The sequence below is a fragment of the Paroedura picta genome, chromosome 2 (assembly GCF_049243985.1).
Source record: "Paroedura picta isolate Pp20150507F chromosome 2, Ppicta_v3.0, whole genome shotgun sequence".
Taxonomy (NCBI): domain Eukaryota; kingdom Metazoa; phylum Chordata; class Lepidosauria; order Squamata; family Gekkonidae; genus Paroedura; species Paroedura picta.
In genome coordinates, this window is record NC_135370.1 from 132,210,306 (window position 1) to 132,232,217 (window position 21,912).

Genomic DNA, 21,912 nt, shown 5'->3' on the forward strand with positions numbered 1-21,912 from the left:
GGCAACACTGGATCCGAGATGCTTAGAGTTTCATCGGGGATGGCTCTAATGATAAATCTGAGCCCCGATAGAGAATCAGCCTTCAAAGCCTACTCTTTTTCCAAATCTGAATGCCCAATAAGGAAATAAGGAGAAATTGCAGGAAGATATTAACCTGGTGGACCCACAGCATCACAGTTCTGTGTAGAGAGGTGTCTTGGTTCTGGGAGGTGCCTTTCACAACTTCCAGTCACCCCATTCCCGAGGTCGATGAGAAGGAAAATGATGATAGCCTTGCCAAGGTGATGGTGGAATAGAATTCTGCCATGGAGCCAGGGAAGATGGTTCTGATGGGTGACTGGAACTACTAATGCACCTTGAGCAAGTTCTAATTCCCCTTCAGAGACCCATGAGCTGGAGAGGCATGTGGAGAGGACTTCCAGCAAGAGGCGGTGGGGGGAGACTTACCTCCATTCTGATAGAATCAATGCTGATTTGACTGGAACTGAAGAGTCAGTCAATTCCAAGAGTGTCTAAGAACTGGAAAGTGGTTTGGACTTGGAACATGCCTTCTTAGGAGGCGGTTCCCAAGCACAGCATTCAGATGAATAAATAGGTAGGCAAATCCAATGCTTCGGTTCTGTCCCCAGTATCAATGGAACCAAGATGCCCAATGGCAGACTCACAAGATGGGCAGTTCTAAATGTAATTCAGAAGGCTAGGATAGACTGTGCTCTGCCAGGGAAGATATTTTTACTGCTGGGCTATTAGAGCAAGAGAACACTGTCTACCATAAACTAGCCTTCAAATGTGCTAGTTTTTGAGCAGGCTTTTGGGGTAAACTGGAGGCAGATCTTGCATGGGGCTCTATTGTGGGCCTCACTCATGCAGAAAAGGCAAATAAGGTGCTCATCTGAGTGGGCCATTTGTGTACCACACTAGGTATATATTTAAAATAAATCCTTCTGAGACATTTTCCGGCAGGGAAAATGTCAAAAGCTAAAGAACCTTCACAGAAAAACAATACCCAGAACTGCAGGGAGTATGTCCTCACAACATGGCAGCGAAGAAATAACTGAAGGAAGGGGGAAGCTCCTCTCTGAGAGGCACATGACTGTCAGATGGGAAAATGGCCTCTAACAGGCTCTACAGTGGGAGGGGCTTCCCTTGGATTGTTAGAAGATACCATATTAGCTGTAAAAGAGCCTCCGGTATCTCACCTGTGCAAGCGCAGTCCCATGTGGGACTGCACAGATGACTGAAGTTGAACAGAGTATTATTGTCATGCTAAACCTGACTGGAGAGCAAAATCCCTGTGTTAATTTTCTCCAGCCTGGCTGCAAAACTTAGACAAAAGTCTAGCTGCCTGAGGAAGATGAAATCTGAACTACTTTCATTCTACTTCCCTATTAAACTTCATTGATTTCAAAAGAAAGGAAAGTTGGCGGAGGAGCTCAAAACTCAAATGGATTAACACTGTGGTACGTGCAAACTACGAAGGATTGGCTGTACTGACCAAGGCAAGCTCAGCATTCCAGTGCACAGGAGGAAATTCATTCTGATTTGTCAGTAGCAACAGAAATGGTACAAAAGGCAGAGGAAATCTGCTGCATGCCAGAAAGGTTGGCAGACTGCAACAGCACACCACTCTGTGAGACAATGGAAAGGGAAAATCCAGGGGATTGTCTTAAACTAGACATGGCCTTAAAGCTCTTGGCCCAGCACACTGGACAACTGATTCATATTGAGTACCCATGTACACAACCAATTTGGCTTGCTGTGAATGTGGGCTGAGTGGAGCTGAACTTGCTTAAATGGCCACACAACAATTTCAGCTTGTAACTCAAGCTTTGTCTACTATTCCACTCGCTCAACTGGCACGTTCACCAGACGGTAACCAAGTGAATTGCAGCCCACATACACAGTGAACAATCACAAAACCACCTTGTCATGTGCTGGCTTTTGTACAGCCCATATTCACAAAACTTGGTCATAACTGTGGTGCTATTTCCAGTCTGGGAAGTGAAGCAACTTACACACTCACATGCTGCCAACACGAACACATATTACTTTATATTAGAATCATATATAGCTTGTATATTGGATCATAAACCTGGACTATATGTGGTATTGATCTGTCCTGTGTGTCTAGCACTGGGCAGAACAGGAAACTACAGAATTAACAGGAAGATCTTAACATATTGTGACAAGGGGTCATGTATTGAACAAGCAGATGTTATGCACCCCAGCCTCTCCAAGATTTGCCCCTTGGTCATTGCCTGCACAGTAACCAAGTCTGACAGCTTGGCATTAAAAGCTATTGCTCTGTGTGGGACTGAGATGTCTTCATCTGTTTTAGGAAGACCAGCCAAACATGGAAGCTTGTGTTGAAGTATGACTGCACAAGCCACTGTCACTGTTTTGACAGAGCTACTCCTATTGGGGAAGTTGAGCCACATGCTTTGCATGATTAGAACCCTAAAAACGCAAGGCCTGGCTGCAAACTGAACTAAGGAAGCCCTGCAGGACTGTTACTTGATGCAAAGTGGGCTAGAAGCAGCACGGCTGACAATGGTGACTCAGGAAGGCAAGCACATTCTGTGGAGAGTTTGCTGTGAGTTAGGCTGTCCCTCCTAAAACAAGGACCCCCATATTTGCCCATTGTATCAAATCTAGCTGCTAGAGGCCCAGATAAAACAATCCAGCTTGAAATGATATAGCAGGAATTCCTCCAAACAGTCCCACATGGAGGCAACTCACCTGCTGGAATGCTCCCAAGAGGACACCGATTTGCAGGCCTGTTGTCCTCAGCCTCCAGAGGCACCCTCACATCCAAGACTGACTGGCTCAAATTTGCCAGCTGTAACCTACAGCTATAGAACTCTCCTACCCCAACAGTTCAATTCCTGATTTAAGGAAATATCATTAAGATGCTATTCAGGATTTGTTAAGACGATTAGAACCATTCCCCAGCCTTGGTAACTTAATCACCCCATTTAGAATTCTCCTTCCACTTCTTCAGTTTAGTAATCCCACTGTGAATCTCAAACTCCTCTTTCTCAAGTCACTTTAAAAGGGCATCTCATGTTCTACCACATCTGTAGCCAAGCTTTCTTCCCCGACCTCATGGTTGGCTTGCTTCCCAGATAATTTCCTTTTGCCAAATCACTGAATCCCTCCCAGCTTCTAAGTTGGTTTCAGCTTGGATTTCAACTGTATCCCAAAACTGGTTTTCTTCTGCTTTGTCCAAGATCACAGCCACATGGACTTTTCAGAATAAGGCAGTACATTTTTTTTCCTTTTCCATCCTTTATTTCCCCATATGTTCCCTATTCACATTAATCAGGCAACAACCAAGAGAAGCACTGGAGGCCAGGGTTACTAAGGGGACATTGTTTCATGTTTTTGTTCTCCACTGCATTTCATCTTCCCCACCTTGTATCTTGTTAGTTGAATAAAGATTAGTGGTTCTGAGATTCTCTCTTTTTTCTCTGTCTCATTTCCCCTTCATAACTGGAGCATTAAGCTAAATTGAGACCCGGGAAATACATCAGACTGTTTGACCCCAAAATAGCTTCCCTGAAACCTCAGTCTGACCCTACACATTAAAAGGATGCATTGCTTGTTACAGGCTCAGCACATGTATTGATTTGGGTAACAAGCTAATGAGTGGTCTAATTTGCTAAGTAAGATAATGGGAGGGGGTGAAAAGATAGATGAACTAATCTTGGATTCCATATCAGACAAAAGACGTTTTGAAGATGAATTGTTATGCAGTTGAATTTGTTTGCGCTGCAGTCCAAGCAATGCAAACAACATGGTGCAGGAGTGTCACAAAGTTGTAGGCACATCCCCCAGAATCTCCCTTCTTCACTTCTGCCCCACCCCAACTTATCTGTCTTTCTGATGGGAGAGACAGTGGCAGTGAGAAGCAGTTGAGGGATGGGGAATCTCCAGCATTCTTTTTGTCTTCTGCATTATTCTTCTCTTCTCCATTTCCAGAATGCACCAGGTGCTCCTAATACTATCCATACAAGACATGCAGGAAGGGCATAACAAGGTGGCAGAATGGCAGTGGAAGGACACTACAAGATTCTAACACCTAGAACCTTGATTTGCTTCTGCATTACTGAAGCTCATACTCTGAGCCACAAGAGTAGGAATTTTGTCAGTATCTTTTTTTTACCCAACAGGCTTAATGGAATAGGTCCTAGATAAATATATTCCTACTAGTATCAAAGCCCATTTACAAATGGTCTTTGAAAGGGTCCCAAGGGGTAAGGGAAAGCTCCCTCTGCCATTCCCCCCCCCCCCGCCAGCTTCCTGTTGGGCCGTGAAGCCCTCTTGCTGAGGCGGCAAGAGGGCTTCGCAGGCCAAGGGGCAATAGAAAGGTCCTCCCCTGCCAGCTCCCCCAGCATGGCAGCGTCCCGTTGGGCCGCGAAGCCCAACAGGGAAGGAAACGCCCCCCTTCCCCTGCTGGCCCCCCCACCCCCAGGGCACTTACATATGTCCTGGGGAGTGTCCAGGGGTAAACTGCCAGCAATGCCGGCAGACAGTGGCCCTGCCACGGACAGGCCACGCCTGCTCTCCACCCACTTATCCCTTAGCAAGTTATTATAACATCGAGTCCACTGTTAGATGTTCCAAATAATTTACATATCAATATAGATATAATCAATACACTCTTTTTATGTGGAAACGTGGCTGTCTGTTTTTGAAGGAGTATATGTGAGTGCTGAATACCTGAACTGTACAAGAACGAAGAGGGGAAAGGCCATCGAATCCGGGCACCCAAGTGACACTGGCATTGTTGCTGGTGATTTGGGTTACCGTCACGTTGAGAGGTGGAAAGGGGACAGCTGAAACAGAAGGGTGGAAACCGTTTAGTGTAACTGAGCAGATATTTTTACAGAAATGTACAGACATTACAGCCTGCAAATTTGTATAAAGTCTCTGCGAGTTGCAATTTGATCACTGTATGACAGAGATGGCTTATGATGCCATTATATTCCTTGATTAAACACTGAATAGCTTATTCTTTTTATTCTCTCTTCAGTGGCTAAACAGAGATAAAAACAGAAAACACTATAACAAGCACTTCCTAAAACATTCTGTCATGGAATCTAAAACACAAGTGGTGGCAACCTGAAGTTCCTTATCTTTAAATGACATATTGGAATTTATGCTCACTTTCTCCCATTATAAATTTGGATACTGGATTTCCATAATAGTCAAAGTCCAAAAAACGTTAAGCAACCTTTAACAATTGATACAGCAACCTTTATTTGTATGGACTCTTCAAAGACCAGAAACCTCTGAAATGCTCATATTCCTCCTACTAAATAGCAACTTGTGTCTCACAAAACTCAATAATGGGGTATAATCTAGAGTAGAACACTCAGATCCACATGCCATTGCCTTATGCCAGTGGTTGCATATTTTAGCACTAAACCAATCTTCATCCATTAATTCCACTTATCTATCAATCTTCTGTTGGAAAGCTTACATACAGTTTCTAAGAAGCCTAAAGCTGACCAGATGGATATTTCTTTAACTTTAAACATGTGACAGTATTATTTGCCTTTAGACCAGTCTCTATATACAGAAGCAGTCATTTGCTGGACCAGATACCCTTCCCCTTCCACTTTCATATGTGGAAGCTAGTAGTTCAGAGTGTATGACTCTGCTGCCGCCTAACCTCTCTTGAAGGATGTGGAGCGACTCCTTTTCAAAAACTCCATGGGGCACACCCAGTGAATGCCAATATGATATAAGACACAAAATTCAAGCACCAAGAATCATACTTCTCAAGATTAAACAATGCGATGCTGAAGCTGAAGGCACAGCTGCCACCATGATGCCTTTTGGCCTTCTTACTTACTACAAGTCCTCAGGAGCATTGCTGGATGGGACAAGGGCTTTAGACTATGGTCATGAGCAAAAAAAGGTTGCTATGTAGCTGACAAGCATGGAATTCCCATCAGACCTCAGGGACAGATGCTTGGTGGGAGTTTTGAGTCTCCTGGATGCACACCACTCCTTTTCTTTTCACAACCACCATTTTCTCATGCTCAAACCACCACATGGAGGCACTACTGCCTCCACTATGAAAATTATGTTAATTATGAGGCCAGATGTAATTCTCCCAACAAAACAAATAGTGAAAAGGGTTCAGTTGGAGGAAGGATGAAGCTTATTCTCCCTGTGTGCCACAGACTCCAGCACAAAATCCTTGTGTCCTCCATCAACAAACATAAGAACTCAGACCTGGAGTGGCTGCCAGTGTCCTTCCAATTCTGGGCCCAGAGAGGCTGCCGGCATCCTCTGCTGCAGCTCGGCCTGCAAGAATTCCAGGGGGTGTTCCCCAAATGCTTTCTTGCTGGGCCGAGGCTGCACAGCTGCCACTTCCACTGGTGGGCCCAGCATGGCTCTTGGGTTGTACCGCTGTTGCCAGGCTCAGTGCAGCTCCGTGGCTGTGCTGCACTGCCAGCAGAGCATCCAGCATGGTTCCTGGGCTTCACCACTAGTGGCCACAGCATGGCCTGGTCTTCTCTGATGAATGCCAGAGACAGGTGCTTAGGGAAGGGAATTTTACTTGGGGAGGATTTTTTAAAGATGTCAGATGTTTCTGTTTTCGGTAAATGTGGCAGATGGGGGCCCTACTTGAGAAACAGATACATAGATAAATTTGGACAAACTCATAAGGCCAATAGTAGATGGTAGGATAAATTGTAAAAATACCGTATTTGCCGGTGTATAAGACGACTGGGCGTATAAGATGACCTCTCAACATTTCCACTCAAAATACAGTACTATGGGCCACTATGGGCAACTATGTCTATCCCAACTGAAGTGCACCTGGCGTATAAGACGACCCCCCCCACTCGGGGGCATGTTTTTCAGGGGGGAAAAGTAGTCTTATACACCAGCAAATACTGTAAATGGTCACAAATTGGATGTATCCCACACCAGTGCAAATTCAAAAGAAATGCAAAATAGCACAGAACAAGCAAAGAAATTCTGCACTTTGTGCAGAAACTCCCGCACTGTTGGTAGCTGCAGTTCCCCTGAGCAGGCTGCAGGGGATTTGCATTTAGAAATGAACAGTATTTTTGTGATCTTCTTTGGTTTTAGAGTGTTATCTGCAATGTCTTCCTCAGCTCATTCTGGGTTTTGGCTATCTCAGCTCTGGCCCTCCTTTACGCTGCTCTGGCCCTCCTCTTCACTCCTTTCCCCTCTCATTTACTCCCAAATCTTCTCACTCCATATGCTCTGTCCAATGCACCCCTTCCCTGCTCTCGTCATCTCCTGTTCCCACTCTTTGCTCAGCAGTTCCATTCATGCTGCCACTTACTCTCAAAACAGCCTCCCACCCGTTGCCCAGAAAATGCTATCTCTTGCCTTCAGATCCTTCTCTGTCATCTGTTTTGCTCTTATTCTCCTAACAGTAATCCTTCACACTTTGTTTCCTTGCAGCACTCTCACATGGCCTGCTTCTAAGGGCTGTCAATTCACCTGCAAACCGGGGCTAAGTGGGGGAGCTTTAAGAGGCAGCATCTCTTTATCTGAAACTCTCAGTAGCAGGGTGAACCCTTCACCCTTTGTAGCCTGTAGCAAGCTCTGAACTGCCAAGCATTTTGTCACCAGCCTGCATCACACTAAGATCGGCCCTAGTTCTGTTTCTTTGCAACAGCTTCTTAATGCCTCAGAATAATCACGGTGTAAGGTATTCAAATAATATAAGAAGAAATTTGCTGACTCACAGCTAATGTCCATCAAACCCAGTCTTATGCTCTCAGTCAGATGCCCTCCAGGGAAGATCCCAAGAATGGCAGGATGACAGCCCCCTGTCACTGGCAGTCTTCAAGCAAAGGTTGGATACACACTTTTCTTGGATGCTTTAGGATGCTTAGGGCTGATCCTGCGTTGAGCAGGGGGTTGGATTAGATGGCCTGTATGGCCCCTTCCAACACTGTGATTCTATGATTCTATTTTTAGAGGAGCTGCATGGGAGCCATGCTTTTGGAAGCTCACTAAACCTGGCAAGCTCCTGGATCAAGAGAATTTGGGAAAGAAGGAGCAGTGGTTTCTGGATCCCTCCTTAGCAGTGTGATTCTAATCAGTCAATCATTCTATGCTCACTAACTTGAATTAACTTAGAATGGCATTAACTCTGCTAAGGATCACATTGCTCCTCATCTCCATGCAGATGACGATCTACTGTGAACCTACTTGGCCTGGAGAGATCACGGCATCCATCTGGGACAGCGAATGCAAGGCTCTACCATGAGCCACATCCCACCACAGCTCCACATAGAAGAATCTGCTGCCACCACAAACTTAGCTAGCCTGGAAAGTCTTCAGTGAACAAGGTTAGAGCAGATGCTTAGTCCCCATTTGAGTTGCTTCTCCTTATTATAAATGATCCTTGGTCCCAGCCTATATTTGCCATTTTGTATACTAAATTTTGTTTTCCATACAATAAAACACCCTATGGACTGAGAAGTATAGTCCCATCCTAAGACAAATTAAATGGCTTCCTTCTGTGTTCAGAGAGCTCACAAAACAAAGTTCATATAATGGCAAGTGAGACTCTCAGAATGCTGTTCCAGATTCTTCATTCACACCCTGTTGGTTACTTCCAACCAGTTTTGCTTTACTTTGCATCCAAACTGGGGCAGGTTCATTTTGGAGCATCCACATGATTAGTCCTCCCCTAATCACCCATTTTCCAGTTGTCTTCAGTTTTGCTGCCCCCTTTACCAAACCTGGTTTAATATTATCTGTCTGGAAAGAACACAGTCAAATGCAACTTCTGTGAGGACAGGCAGGTCAGCACACCGGTGCCATATCATCTTTCTCATCCCGCAGAGCCACCATCCCTACCCCTTGATATGGCAAAAAAAGGGAGGGAAAAGACTTTTTCAGGCTTTAAAACAAAACAGCAATTGCCAAATCTGTATAGCATTATAATGACCTACTACTGCCATAATCTACTAGCTCTATATGGAGAGGGGATGAACCATAGTGAGTGGAGAAAACAGTAATGGGCATGCTTTGCTGCTGCTGCTTCAAACGCCTCTGTATGCATGGCGACAACAAGAACTACACAGAGAATCATTACCATGTAAAAGCATGGAATGTCTGCATGGAATAGACATGGCCTTGTTTGTGGCAAGAAATTGTCCTTTAAAATACAGCCCCTGGCAGTCCTGATTTAAAACACCACGTTCCTATAGAAGGTAAAAAAACAAATAAGCAAGCTCAAGTGGAGATTGTCCCCAAAAGGCTTGTAGTTGATTTAGTTTCTTAAGCTAGGGAAGAAGAAAGCACAATATGAGAGGCAGCGACTGTGGAGGGAGCAAAAATGTTTAGGCTCCAAATTACATAGTTCAAATGAAGGGTTTAGTGCTGAGAAGCCCAGGGACCCATACAAACCATGGTACTGCTGAAATTTAATTGTCCCCGCTGGTGATCTGCTGGTGATATTTTCAGCATTTAATGAGATGCCCGTGCTTTGGAGCAAAGCAAGCCACATACACACAGATTTGGGAGCTGTAAAGAGACCAGGTTCTGTCTGCAGAAAGGGAAGATTTCCCCATTTACCTACTGCAGATTACATCACGACCCATCATCAACAAACTCCACAGCTACTCTGACTCTCTCCTCTTCAAGGAAAATCTGTTATCTTGCGTCACATTCCCTCCCTGAGTCAGTTGAGTTTTGTTTTTTAATTGCCAGTTTTGCTGCAGGGGAACGGGGCTGCATACCAAACAGTGAGCACAGTATATTATTTCATCTGCTGAGAGCATGGGGTAGAGCATGTGTGCATGCGAGAGAATAGTCTGGCTCAGCTTAGCTCTTCCTGTCCTCCCCCCCCCCCCATTCCAGTCAAATACTGTCTCTCTTGCCCCAAAAGCCTTTCTCTTGGAGGGCAGGGAAATCTCTCTCACCTTTAATTTGCACAGTGGCCGTCCGCGATGAAGACAGTCCCTTTATATTGTGGGCTTCACAGGAGAAAACTGTGCTTTGATTAATGCCTGGAAATCAGCCAAGAGAAAGGGAAGAATAAGAAAGCAACACATTAAAAAAAAACCCAGCTGTACAAGTCCTCAGCTTCAACCTCAAGTGGAATTTCAATTATGTTTGACATGCAACTCAGACTCTGTAATATGCAAGTTGGGAGCTGAACTGGAAGCAGATAAAAATGCATAGATCTGGATGTAATTAACAAGACAATTGTGTTTTCTTTTATTAAAAGAGGAAGAATGTGGTTTTGCAGACTAGTTCACGTGATGTGGCGGGGGGGGGGGACACTCTGCAAAACAGGCAGCCAGTGCTAGGCACTTTGCTCCCCATTGTGATCTCATTGCTGTCCCTAACTGGCCTCTCCCTTACTAGTTGAGCTCTCAGGACATGGCCTGTGCCATTCCACTAGCGTGTTCGTGCAATATCTGAGAGAATGTCTATTTCCAACCAGGACTTCTCATGGCTCTTGAATTATCTCCTCACCCTCCAACAAAATACCCAATGAAAGTCAGTAATGACACTAAATGTAACGGGATTAGGTGAACTATGGTCCCAAAAAATCCAGTATTTTTGTTTCAGGATCTGATACCCCTCACAAGCTTTCACACAAATATAGAAAATGGAGACTCTTTTAAGAGGAAACTCGCTCTTGCGAGGGAAGGAGGGAGGTCACAAGTAATGCCTTGCAAAATCATTCTTTCCCTACTTGAGAACTGAGGCTTTTATTAGAAAAAGCATCTGTGTCCAAATGGGCCACTTTTGGCATGAATGTCTGGGTGCACCAGGTACCTTTATAGTTATGTTGGAAGAATAAAAAGAATCTCTCAATTATTACAAATTCTACCCCCTTAACTATTTGATGTTGTTATGAATCCAGCTGAGAGGAAAGACTCTTACCTTCATTTTCTTCCAAAGGTATATTTTCAGCTACAATAAACTGAAGCCTTTGGCACCTTAAAGATTACCAACATTTTATTCCAGCATAAATTCTGTAGACTAGAGCTTCCTTTGTTTGATGAAGTGGGTTCTCCCCTGGGAAGCTTTATGCTGGAATACAATCTTGTTAACCTTTAAGGTGGAACAAATGTATATGGCTGCCCCTCTGTAGCATAGCTTCAGTGGTTACTTTGCTCAGACCCATTTTTCCTTCCCAGGTGGACAATGGACAAGTGATTGTCTGTAAAGTGTTTTCGTTTTGTTCTTTTTTATTTCAGTAAGAGCCTTTAAAAGGTGTGGTTTTGGCACAAAGTAGAACACACAACTTCCTTTTTAGTTTAAGGCAACTCAAATAATAATCACATTCAGAAGACTGTATGGATCCAGGCTGAATGATAAAATGGACTTCATTTGTCCCAAGGCCTGTTGATGACAAACTTTGAAATCGCATTCCCTACCATACTCAGCATCTGTTTTTGTCCTATTAGCTACTGAATGGTACCTCAGAACTGTCATCCAGCACTAGCTTCTGTAACCAAGTCCATAGGGGACTTTGTATCGGATTCAGCCCAAGGCCTGGAATAGAAACAAAGCACCACAAACAAGCCACAGAATATCCTCTCATGCTACAAGACTTCCAGTCAGGTCTGAGCTCCTGGGCTCTTTTCACAAAAGAGACTGGTATGCAAGACTCTCAATAAGTGACCTACTTGGCAATTTGCCCTACTACTTTTATAGCTATTTACAATCAGACAAAGTAGGATCAAACACTACCCAACCAGAAAGGGAAAGTTTATGCTCAATTTGCCACTTAGCTAACATAGGAATAAGAATGCTGCCTTCAGCCTCATTGGGGATTTGCCTCGCCTCAGAGCCACAATCTCCCCTCAGTATTATTAACTCCTCACAACCCCTCTGGATGTTGATCTACTGAATAATGAGGGACACATGAGGGAATGAGTAGGCCCTGCCTCTGCCTTGGCTGTTGAGTGTAAAGGAGCACAGGAAATGTCTATGCCCCACCTCTGAAAGCTTCTGGCCTTGAAAACCCTATGGGCTTGCCATAAAAGACCTGTAACTGAGCACTTCACAAACTCATGCATCCACCACAAAACACTAACTGAAACTGTCGCTTAGCACTAAGGTGGACTGACAGAGCTGGACTGAAGTCAACTTGTATTGCCTTCATCAAGAAGGAAGATGAAGAGGAACCCAAGATCAAAAGATAAAAGATGACATGATGGTGAGATACCTTTTGAATCCTTCTTATGCCATGAAACCAGAAGGTGATTTATTCAAGCTGACAACTTGCCAGGTAATATTAGTATGACTAATATTCTCCTCAACTGTGGTAACACCTAAAATGTTCTCAGTACTTTCGAGGTTTCTACTTGAAAGGAGATGCAATCTAATATGTTAACGCAAATTAGGTGACATAATAAAATGGTGTCCCTCCTTCTCCAGTTTGTTCCAGTTTTTTAAAATTATTATTGTTTTCTTTAAGCATTTGGGTTTTCTGTTTTGCTGATGCCAGTTGTTTTTCCTCTCCTAAAGGCTTTGTTGTTACATGCCTCAGGAATGGTGACCTAATGAAAGCACAGGCAGGCTGACTCTCTGATCCCTCCTTCCCTACAGAGACAAGAACCTACATACAAAGCCCCAGGAAGACAGGCAAGTTAAGCCATGAGGAAAACATTGATTTCATATCCAGGAGATTTATTATTTAATTCTCCTTCTGCTCTGAACAACATAAACACAAAATAAATCACAGAGTGCCCTGGGCTTTACAAATGTATTTGGAATGGCTTTGTCATCTATGAGTCTTCCTGACTGAAACCTCCCAAGTTACCAGCTTATTTCTGGTTTTACAACACAAACCAGCTGCAAGCGTTCCAGTGTGACCTGCTTCTCCCTCCTAAATATGAGTCTTCAGATCTCTGAGGTGAAGACTGGAAATACACTTCCTGTATTTCTGCACTGGACCTGTTTTCAGAACATGGTAGATGGACATCACTCCCCTCCCATGGTATCCTTGCTGGAGCAGACAGTATTTTCCAGTAACAGGGGTGGATGGGTAGATTTTACCTCATCATAATGTCATCCCCAGGAGCAACATTTTACTTTTCCTCACAGGAATGCGTGGCAGCCATTTACTTCTACTGGAGAAAGTAAAAGTAAAAGGGTAAATAGAGACATTATTGAGGTGTAGGATAAACCTTTTCCTTCTTGCTACATATCCCAGCCATTAGAATCAAATGTGTTTCTGTTATGGGTGCAAGAAGTTAGAGGAATGTTGGGACAATGAGATTATAACTGCTGAGAACTGGGTTTGACATACATAGGAATTAATTTGGTATGCCCACCTAAAGGATTAATAAGGGCATAGTTTTCAGCATACCAGACTGATGTTTTTAGTTATGTATGTATTATTTTTATTCCACATCCTTTGCCTTCTCATGGAAAGCTGGGCAAACAGTGCCTGAGCAGCAATACTCACCCTTAAAGGTATCATTTATCCATCTGCAAAAACCTCTGCTTCACAAAAAAGCACATTTTGTGAAGTGTTTTAGAAAGCAAGCATGGCCAACTGGACTTCTGACCAGCCAGTGGAGATTTTATTGGTTGTGCAGATTTTTAAAAATGTTGCTTTGGCAGCAGCTGCCACCACAGTATAACTGAAGGGAAGCAAGCTCCATCTCCTGTGGCCGCCACTGCTTGGGCTGAATCCACCATGCTTTGTAAGAATTCCAAAAGTGCCCACAAGCTGAAAAGGTTTGGGGAACCGCATAAATCACCATTGTTTTCTACTTCTTTCATATACAAGAGGATAAAGTTTGAGATATCAAACTTCCTTTGCTTTTTTTTTTTTACCATATTATTCATCTTTCTGCTCTTTGTTCCCATGACATTTATCTTCCTCTGTCTCTTTCTTTAGGGGCATGTTTTGCTTTTTATTTCTTGTTCTCCTATTTTAAAGTAGTAAACAAGGAAAACAAATATATAGTGCTGCTGCCAGTATGAGTCAACATGTCAAGGTGTGAGTTATGTGGACATATAAGGCATAATTTCTATATTGTCTAGCTAGAATTCACATGAAGAATGATGAGAGAATCTGGAGCTTGCTTGGGATGAAAGAGAAAGGGGTACATGTCTTAATTTTCTGTATTTCCAAGTACTCCTGCTTTTGTAAGCAAGTATCGTTCCCCCTCAGCAAGGTGACAAACTGATAGCCAGTCAAGCCCCTTCATTTCACTATTCTGTGCCCTCAATCACCTCCCCCACAAGTATGTGGGATGTTTTTTTTTTAATGTTATCACATTACCATGCAGCTGCATTGTAATGTACTAGATCTCTCCCCCCCCCCCCCCGAAGGACCGGAGAAAGCAGGCATGGAGTTCCCATGCCTGCCTTCCTTGATGGGAGCCTGCACTCAGCTCCTGAAGGATCAGGGAAGGCGGGCGTGGAGTTCTCCCTGCCTGCCTTACCTGATGGGAGCCAGCTGCAGGCTCTCATTGGGGAAGGCAGGTGTGGGGAACTCTACGCTTGCCTCCCCTGTTCCTTCAGGAGTTGCCTGCTGGCTTGTGTCAGGGAAGGGATGCATGGAGTTCCCCTGCCTCCCTTCCCCGATCCTCAATTAAGTCTCTTGGACTGACTCCTGGGGAGTATATGCCCTCCACACATTGTCCCTCAACCCCTACCCATATATGCACTGGATCCTAGACTTCACTTTGCAGACATGTAAATATGATTGGTTTTCACAGGGTTCACGTCTGTGGAAATACTGTTATAGCACGGTTGAGCAGCTGCTGGCTCTTATGAGGAACGGGATGCGCTTTCTCTGCCCCTTGCCTTCCCACTGGCTTCCCAGCAAAATCAGTCTTTCACGTTACAATGCAGCAGCATTGTAATGAGATATCCTTAGGGTTTTTTAATACACCTAAGGGAGGGAGGTGATCAAGGACACAGAATAGTAAAATAAAGGGCCATGATTAAAAGAAAAGTGCAAGCAGGCACCATTTTGCAAAAAAAAAAACAAACCACATTCTGGAACAGGGTAAGGGAGCAAAGCATCATGGGAGGCTGCCTCCTTCCAACAATGCAGAAAACATATGGTGACTCACAGCCTGGAAAACATGGGAGGGAAAGCCCAAATGCTTAATTAAAGTGTCACTTGCAGCATCCAATCCAAGTCAAGGCTAAAACAAGGAAACTATCTGAGCAGAGACAATTCATCAGGAAATGTATTTATTCACCAGCAGGCACAAACCTCCACAAATACCTTAAAAGTTCATGCCAGTTGACCTACCACAACCTGGCCAAAGTTCATCATGAACTTCATCTTCAGAGCCAGTTCATGCCCATCCCTGGTTAAAGATAATTTGGGAATGATTGGGAATGCCAGAATAGGGCTTGATCAACTGATTCACTGCCTAATCTGTGGCAACAAGGTATGCTAACAGACAAACATCTGACTCATAAGCAAAGAAGTTTCATGAATGCTAAAACAGTCACTCCCCATTCTTCTCAGTAACTGATCTGGGGAAGTTCACTATTAAATAATTTTCGTCCTAAAAAGATACAGAAATCTCAAACATTTGCTCTTTCTAACAACACATTAACTATGGACCAAACTACAAATTACAGATATATGGACATTTGCAACAGGATGAAGCTGTGCACTGGGAACTCAATTTGAAAGCATCACAAATGACATGATTCAGATCAGGATCATGGCCTAAGGGGTAGGAGGGGCTGCTACTTTCCCCCCTGCACCTAGACACAGCCGGGATGCCAAGCTGAGCAGACTTGTGGAGCCCTGGCCAGCCCTCTGCTCGACCCAGCTGCATGATGGGAGGAAAGGGCTCTGAGGGCCTGACCTCCTGTGCCACCGAGTCAGCCACCACCGCAGGAAGAGCCCACACCTCAAGGCATCCTACCCTCCAGAAGTGCCCATCCACTCCAGGTACCATGCCAGTTCCTGCCCCCCCCCAAGCCCATTCCCCTCTGCAATGGGCTTTCTGGCTAGTACATATATAAATAAACATATTGAACAAAAAAGCAGGACATAAATGTTTTAAATAAATTACACAAAATTAAATAAAGATCTATGGACATTTTATCAGAGACAACTGAATCTTTGGTTATCTCCACTATACACTGCACACTAGATGTTATCACATGCTTTTGAGATTTATTACACATCTGAGGAACCATCTCACATAAAACGGGCAAAATGATACAGGTGTAATTTTTATCTTCACCCTACGAGCCAACATTACATCCTTTGTTTGTGGTTTTATTTATCCTTGGAAAAAGGCTTACCTGACACATTGAGGACTGAAGGAGAGATCTCAGGAAGCCCAACTCTGGAATCGCCCATCCACCAGACAATTGTAACTGGCTCAGGTGGACCAACCGCAGCACAGGCCATATGAAAGGGAGTATTCGAGACTACAGACAGATCCTCAGGCTCAATAGTGAAATAGGGAACACCTAAAAGAACAAGAGATAGATGTAGTGGAGGAAAGATTTTTCTCCTTGATCAACTAACATTGATCACAATTCTTTCACAATACTTGGTAGTTACAGAACAATGGCAGACAATGGTTTTAAAAAAAACAAACAGGTTAGAAACTTACCACTCAGGCATTGAACAGACAAAAACAATACTAACTCAAACAGTCCCCGCTCTCCTGCAAGTTATAGACCCTCACACACAGGAATAGGAAAAGCTGTTTCTATTGATTTTTAAAGGCCCTTAGAATATCAGCCAGAACCAACATAGTGACTGGGGTGGCATACATATAACTTAATTAAAGAGTTGGAATTCAACAGATCTGTTGTTTTACAGGGAAGAGGTGTGGGAACCATCCCATCCAGCCTTCCCCCCACTTCATTTCCCAAATGACCGATGAGTCAAGTTCTTGCTTTTGAAATAAGGTCATGTGTGTGAAATCTGGCTGCTGAATTGGAGTTAGTAACCCACTTGAAGACACAATTTAACAGCCAATAGGGATATGCACACAGAAGTCTACTTATCTGTTTATCTGGACAGGGATATGAAAGTGTTAGTACTCCAAATATCCTTTTAAAGTATGCATTTTGGCTTGATTTTTATTGTTGTTTTACTGATTTTATAAATAGCCTACTTTATAGCTTTGGATGTGCCCTGGCCTGTATGGCTCAGACCTTGGAAGCTAAACAGAGTCAGCTCTGGATAGGGCTTGGATGTGAGGCCACCAAGGAAGTCCAGGGTCAGAGAAAGGCAATGAAAAACCACCTCTGATCATCTCTAACCTTGAAATTCATATGAGGTCACCATAAGCTAAACATGAGCAGGCAGTATGATACAATGGTAGAAAAGGCAAATGCCATTTTGGGCTGTATCAACAGGGGCATCACATCAAAATCACAAGATGTCATAGTCCCATTGTATACGGCACTGGTCAGACCACACCTGGAGTACTGTGTGCAGTTCTGGAGGCCTCACTTCAAGAAGGACGTAGATAAAATTGAAAGGGTACAGAGGAGAGCGATGAAGATGATCTGGGGCCAAGGGACCAAGCCCTATGAAGATAGGTTGAGGGACTTGGGAATGTTCAGCCTGGAGAAAAGGTTGAGAGAGGACATGATAGCCCTCTTTAAGTATTTGAAAGGCTGTCACTTGGAGGAGGGCAGGATGCTGTTTCCATTGGTTGCAGAGGAGAGGACACGCAGTAATGGGTTTAAACTACAAGTACAATGATATAGGCTAGATATCAGGAAAAAAAATTCACAGAGTAGTTCAGCAGTGGAATAGACTGCCTAAGGAGGTAGTGAGCTCCCCCTCACTAGCAGTTTTCAAGCAAAGGTTGGATACACACTTTTCTTGGATGCTTAGGGCTGATCCTGCGTTGAGCAGGGGGTTGGACTAGATGTCTGTGTGGCCCCTTCCAACTCTATGATTCTATGATTCTATAAGCTGGCTACAACTTGATGGCATGTCTCACACACCCATAGCTTTGAAAGCACCAATAAGATATATAAATCTGAGAGACAATAATACATATCAAAAAGATACGTTAAGCAACTAGTTTCTAAAAACAGGAGCTGTCATCTGTACTGTTATTTTATGTAGTGACTTCAACAACTGAACCTGAAGCCACAGTTATCCCAAACACAGCAAATAATCAACTAAAAAATGAATGATAGCAATGTCTTAAATGGCTCTTTTGTTTTCCAAAGTCCTGTAGGAAATATGAGATTTCTAGATGTTAGGCTAGTCAACTGATGGGTCTACTGTCTGCCACAGCAAAAATGGATCTTTTATATGTATATATATCTTATATATATATAAGTACTAACCTGTTGAGCCACTATAAATCTTCCCTGTCTACCATTTTCAGCCACATCTGTCAGCAACTACTAGAAATGTTGGAGGGAATTTCTATAAATTGGTATCACCATTTGATCATTGTTATTGCTATAAATATTGTTAGTCCTATAGGGAAACTTTTAACCAATGATGTTTTATTGTTGGGATATTGTTTTTATGATATGCTGCGAAACGCTGCGAGCCAGCAAACGCTGAGAGTGGAAGTAAAGAAATAATAATAAATAAACAAACAAACAAACAAATATTGCGAGAGATTAAAGAAAAATAGGGAAAGGAGATTGAACAATAAATTATCTACATGTATATCACGATAAGAAATTGCATAGTAATCCAAATTTTAATTGTGCCCATGGTTCCAAATTAAAAACACATTTCAAAGTTAATTTACGGTTTTCCCAGTGGATTAGATCTGGCAAAATGTGAATTTCACCTTGAAAACCAAATTTCTTATGCAGACTGATCAGACAATTCTAAACTGATAGCACTGAATTCTGGCAACAAGCAGATTCAGAACTATAAATTTTGAGTTCTGCACAATTGTTTCTGAAGCAATTCATTCTGGTGAACTAGCTGTTGCTTACATAGATTATGAGAGTATGTTGGAAGCTGCTCCGAAACAGCATATCCCTCGAATCACAGAACATACCTCAGGGTTAAGTTACAGCTACAGGTTTGACACATGACTTGTTATTGTTGTTGTTATGTGCGAAGTCGTGTCCGACCCATCGCGACCCCATGGACAATGATCCTCCAGGCCTTCCTGTCCTCTACCATTCCCCGGAGTCCATTTAAGTTTGCAGTCCATTTAAGTTTGCACACATGACTACTGATGCCATTTCTGGAAGCATTTTAAATGGCTAAATTCTTCCCTAAAAGAGCACTGGCAGCCACAGTTTGAACCCCTGGCTGCCTTATTGTCTAGTTTGGCCCTTAGCATGGCCCCTTCATTTCTGCGGCAAATGTCTCTGTACTAGGAAAAGCTATCCCCATGTGGGAGCAGACTGGTTCTCTTAACCATGGTTTAAGCACCAGGTCTCCATCTCAACTTGTACACTAAATTAGCTTTCAGGCGGGTTGTAAGAATGACTGCAATAATAAATGTGGAGTACTTTAAATTGCTGTAAATTTCATGACGTGGTGTGAAGTGGCAGGGGAGAACCACTGTGCTGAAGCTAGGGAGGACTGGAAACTGATTGGCTGAGAGACCCCTCGAGAACCCTTAAACTGCCTCCTTGAATTCTATGAACAAAAGGTAGGATAAGAATATAACAAATATGCACAAAGGATTTGTTCTTGAAGTAAAGCAGTATGTATCCCTCTAATTATCTGACACACATTTGCTTGGTTTCTCAGGATTAAGGAAGATTAATGTAATTTAGGCAGAACACTTTAATTGGAGGTCTCACCAGAGTAAATACATAGAAAGAAGTCTCATTTCAAACTGATTTTAAAAACTCCCTAAAGTAAAGCGCTGTTAGCATTTGTTAACATTCTCCAAAGCCAAAATGTTATACGCCGGCTTAAAAAAAATCGAAGAAAAGGCAAGGAAAGGGGCTGGAAGTTTGAGCCGTGGAAATGACAAGAAGAGTCCTGCAGTGAAGTCTTAAACAGTTAATATCTGACTCCACTGAAGTTACTGGGTAGGTCTAGAAGTGTGCAGTTCTCATTAGAACTGCACTGCCAACCGCTTCTATGGCCATCTCTCAAATCAGCCCCTTCTCAGGTCCTTTTCTCCCCACCACCATGGCAAAAACTGATAAAAGTTTCTCCATATTTTCCTTCATGGGTGGGAAAGCAGTTTGGAGACATAAAAACATAGTAAGCAGACTCTCCCCTCCACAATCTACTCCTCAACTTCCAGCTTCCCCCAGTCAGAGTCAAAAGACTATTATTTATGTATCTTTCCCCCAGATAACATCCTGTTTGGCTCTTGCAGGTATCAAACAAAACCTGTGACACATGTACAAAGAATCTGGCTTTGATGGAACCAGTTTTGAAAGACACTGCATTTTAGCTTTAGTTCCTAAATAAGAAGTATTTTATAATGCCAATTCTGACAGCTTTCAGGCCAAATGCTCGATTAATTTATTTAACAGGATTTTGCTTCTGGTAAAAGCAGTACAATTTGACCTTTATATACTGGATTAGAAACACAAGCAGCTTTGAGTGTATAATCCCCTGAATAAGTTCTACAGGTACAGGGTTTATTCTTGTTCTTTAAATAATGAAGGTGCTGAAATCTATAGAAGTCTTTTAAAATAAGTTATATATATATATAACTTATTAAAAGTATGACCAACCCATAACAGAAGTATCTCTAAGCTAACAGAAGCAGACATTGTGTACCTAGCAGCTCTGTACAATAGTGAATACGTTTTAAAGTTATTACCAGGTGAAATGAGAAGAGGATTTATTAGGGTTCACAACAATGCAGTTTAAAAAGGACACAACAGTAGTGGCCAATAGCTACTCACTAAAATGTCAAGGGTGACCAGGATCCAAATAAGCATCTTCTTTCCCCCCAACATGATTGAGAATTCCCAAGTTGCTTTTTTGATATGACTAAATTACAAAATGCTTTTTCCCTCCTCAATTCCCCTGAAACAAATTTTATTTAAATGTGCAGTCCTTTGATGACAGCTGGTATTTATTTAGGATGAGCGAATATCCCTTCTTCCTTTTCATTATTGTTCTGTGGGTTGGCTGCGCTACGCTTTCTGCTCGGCATGCCTTCCGATTTAATGTTGGAAAATCTCCAAAATTAATTTTAGAACTGGTGCATGCTCATTCTGCTTCAATATTCAGTTCACATTTGTGTTGTGTTTACAGAGTGCTGACACACAAGACTGGACGTATACCTTAAGTGTCAGTAGAGTTCTGACAGAAATGTAGGAGTATACCAGCATTCCTTTGTGCAGTATTTTAATCAGTATACAGACACACTTCTGCATATTAGTAACTGGTAAGGAGGTTGGTATTAAAACAACTGAGTGTACCACAACATGTGATTGTTTTGATGTGCAGCCTATATATTTGATAAAAGGCTACTGTGTGGACAGAACAGGAACAATTCCCTGTTGGCAAAGCTGTCAGGCAGGGATCTCTTTCATCATAAGAAAAACTGGATTAGATTTAGTTAAAAATGGAGTCAAAATTGGGAGAAGGAACATTAACAATTTAAGAGGATACCATATTACTGGCAGGAAATAGTAAAATGACAACTAATGAGCGATAAAACAAAAAGTGCCAAAGCAAAAATACAGGTGAACATCAAGAAGACAAAAGGAGAGGACAGAAGGAAAGGCCTACTGAGGAATCACATGACTTTAAGGGTGATGGTGAAGAATATTAATTTGTTAAAGATCTTCCGTTCCTTGGCTCAGTTGTCAATTTAAACTGAAGCCACAATCAAGAAAGTCAAAGGAAATAGAGACTGGGAAGGGCTGTCATTAAGGAGCTAAAAAAAGATCCTTAAGGGTAAGGATGTGCTTCTAGAAACAAAGGTCAAGATCATTTGTGCTACAGTATTCCCAGTATTCTACAGTATTCCCACAAGAGCCTCTTGTAGCGCAGGATGGTAAGGCCGCTGACAT

At 42.9% G+C, this 21,912-nt stretch overlaps 1 protein-coding gene across 4 annotated transcripts in view; it reads right to left on the reverse strand.

Moving 5' to 3' along the window:
* The window catches only part of TYRO3 (TYRO3 protein tyrosine kinase), an 88,129-nt gene that overhangs the window by 38,771 nt on the left and 27,446 nt on the right, over window positions 1–21,912 (reverse strand). For all 4 annotated transcript variants that reach the window (XM_077322809.1, XM_077322811.1, XM_077322812.1 and 1 more), the window contains exons 4-6: window positions 16,267–16,437; window positions 9,933–10,019; window positions 4,723–4,838 (exon numbers count right to left, since the gene is read on the reverse strand). In XM_077322809.1, the coding sequence (XP_077178924.1) occupies window positions 4,723–4,838; window positions 9,933–10,019; window positions 16,267–16,437 (374 nt within the window). The remainder of the gene's footprint in view (window positions 1–4,722; window positions 4,839–9,932; window positions 10,020–16,266; window positions 16,438–21,912) is intronic.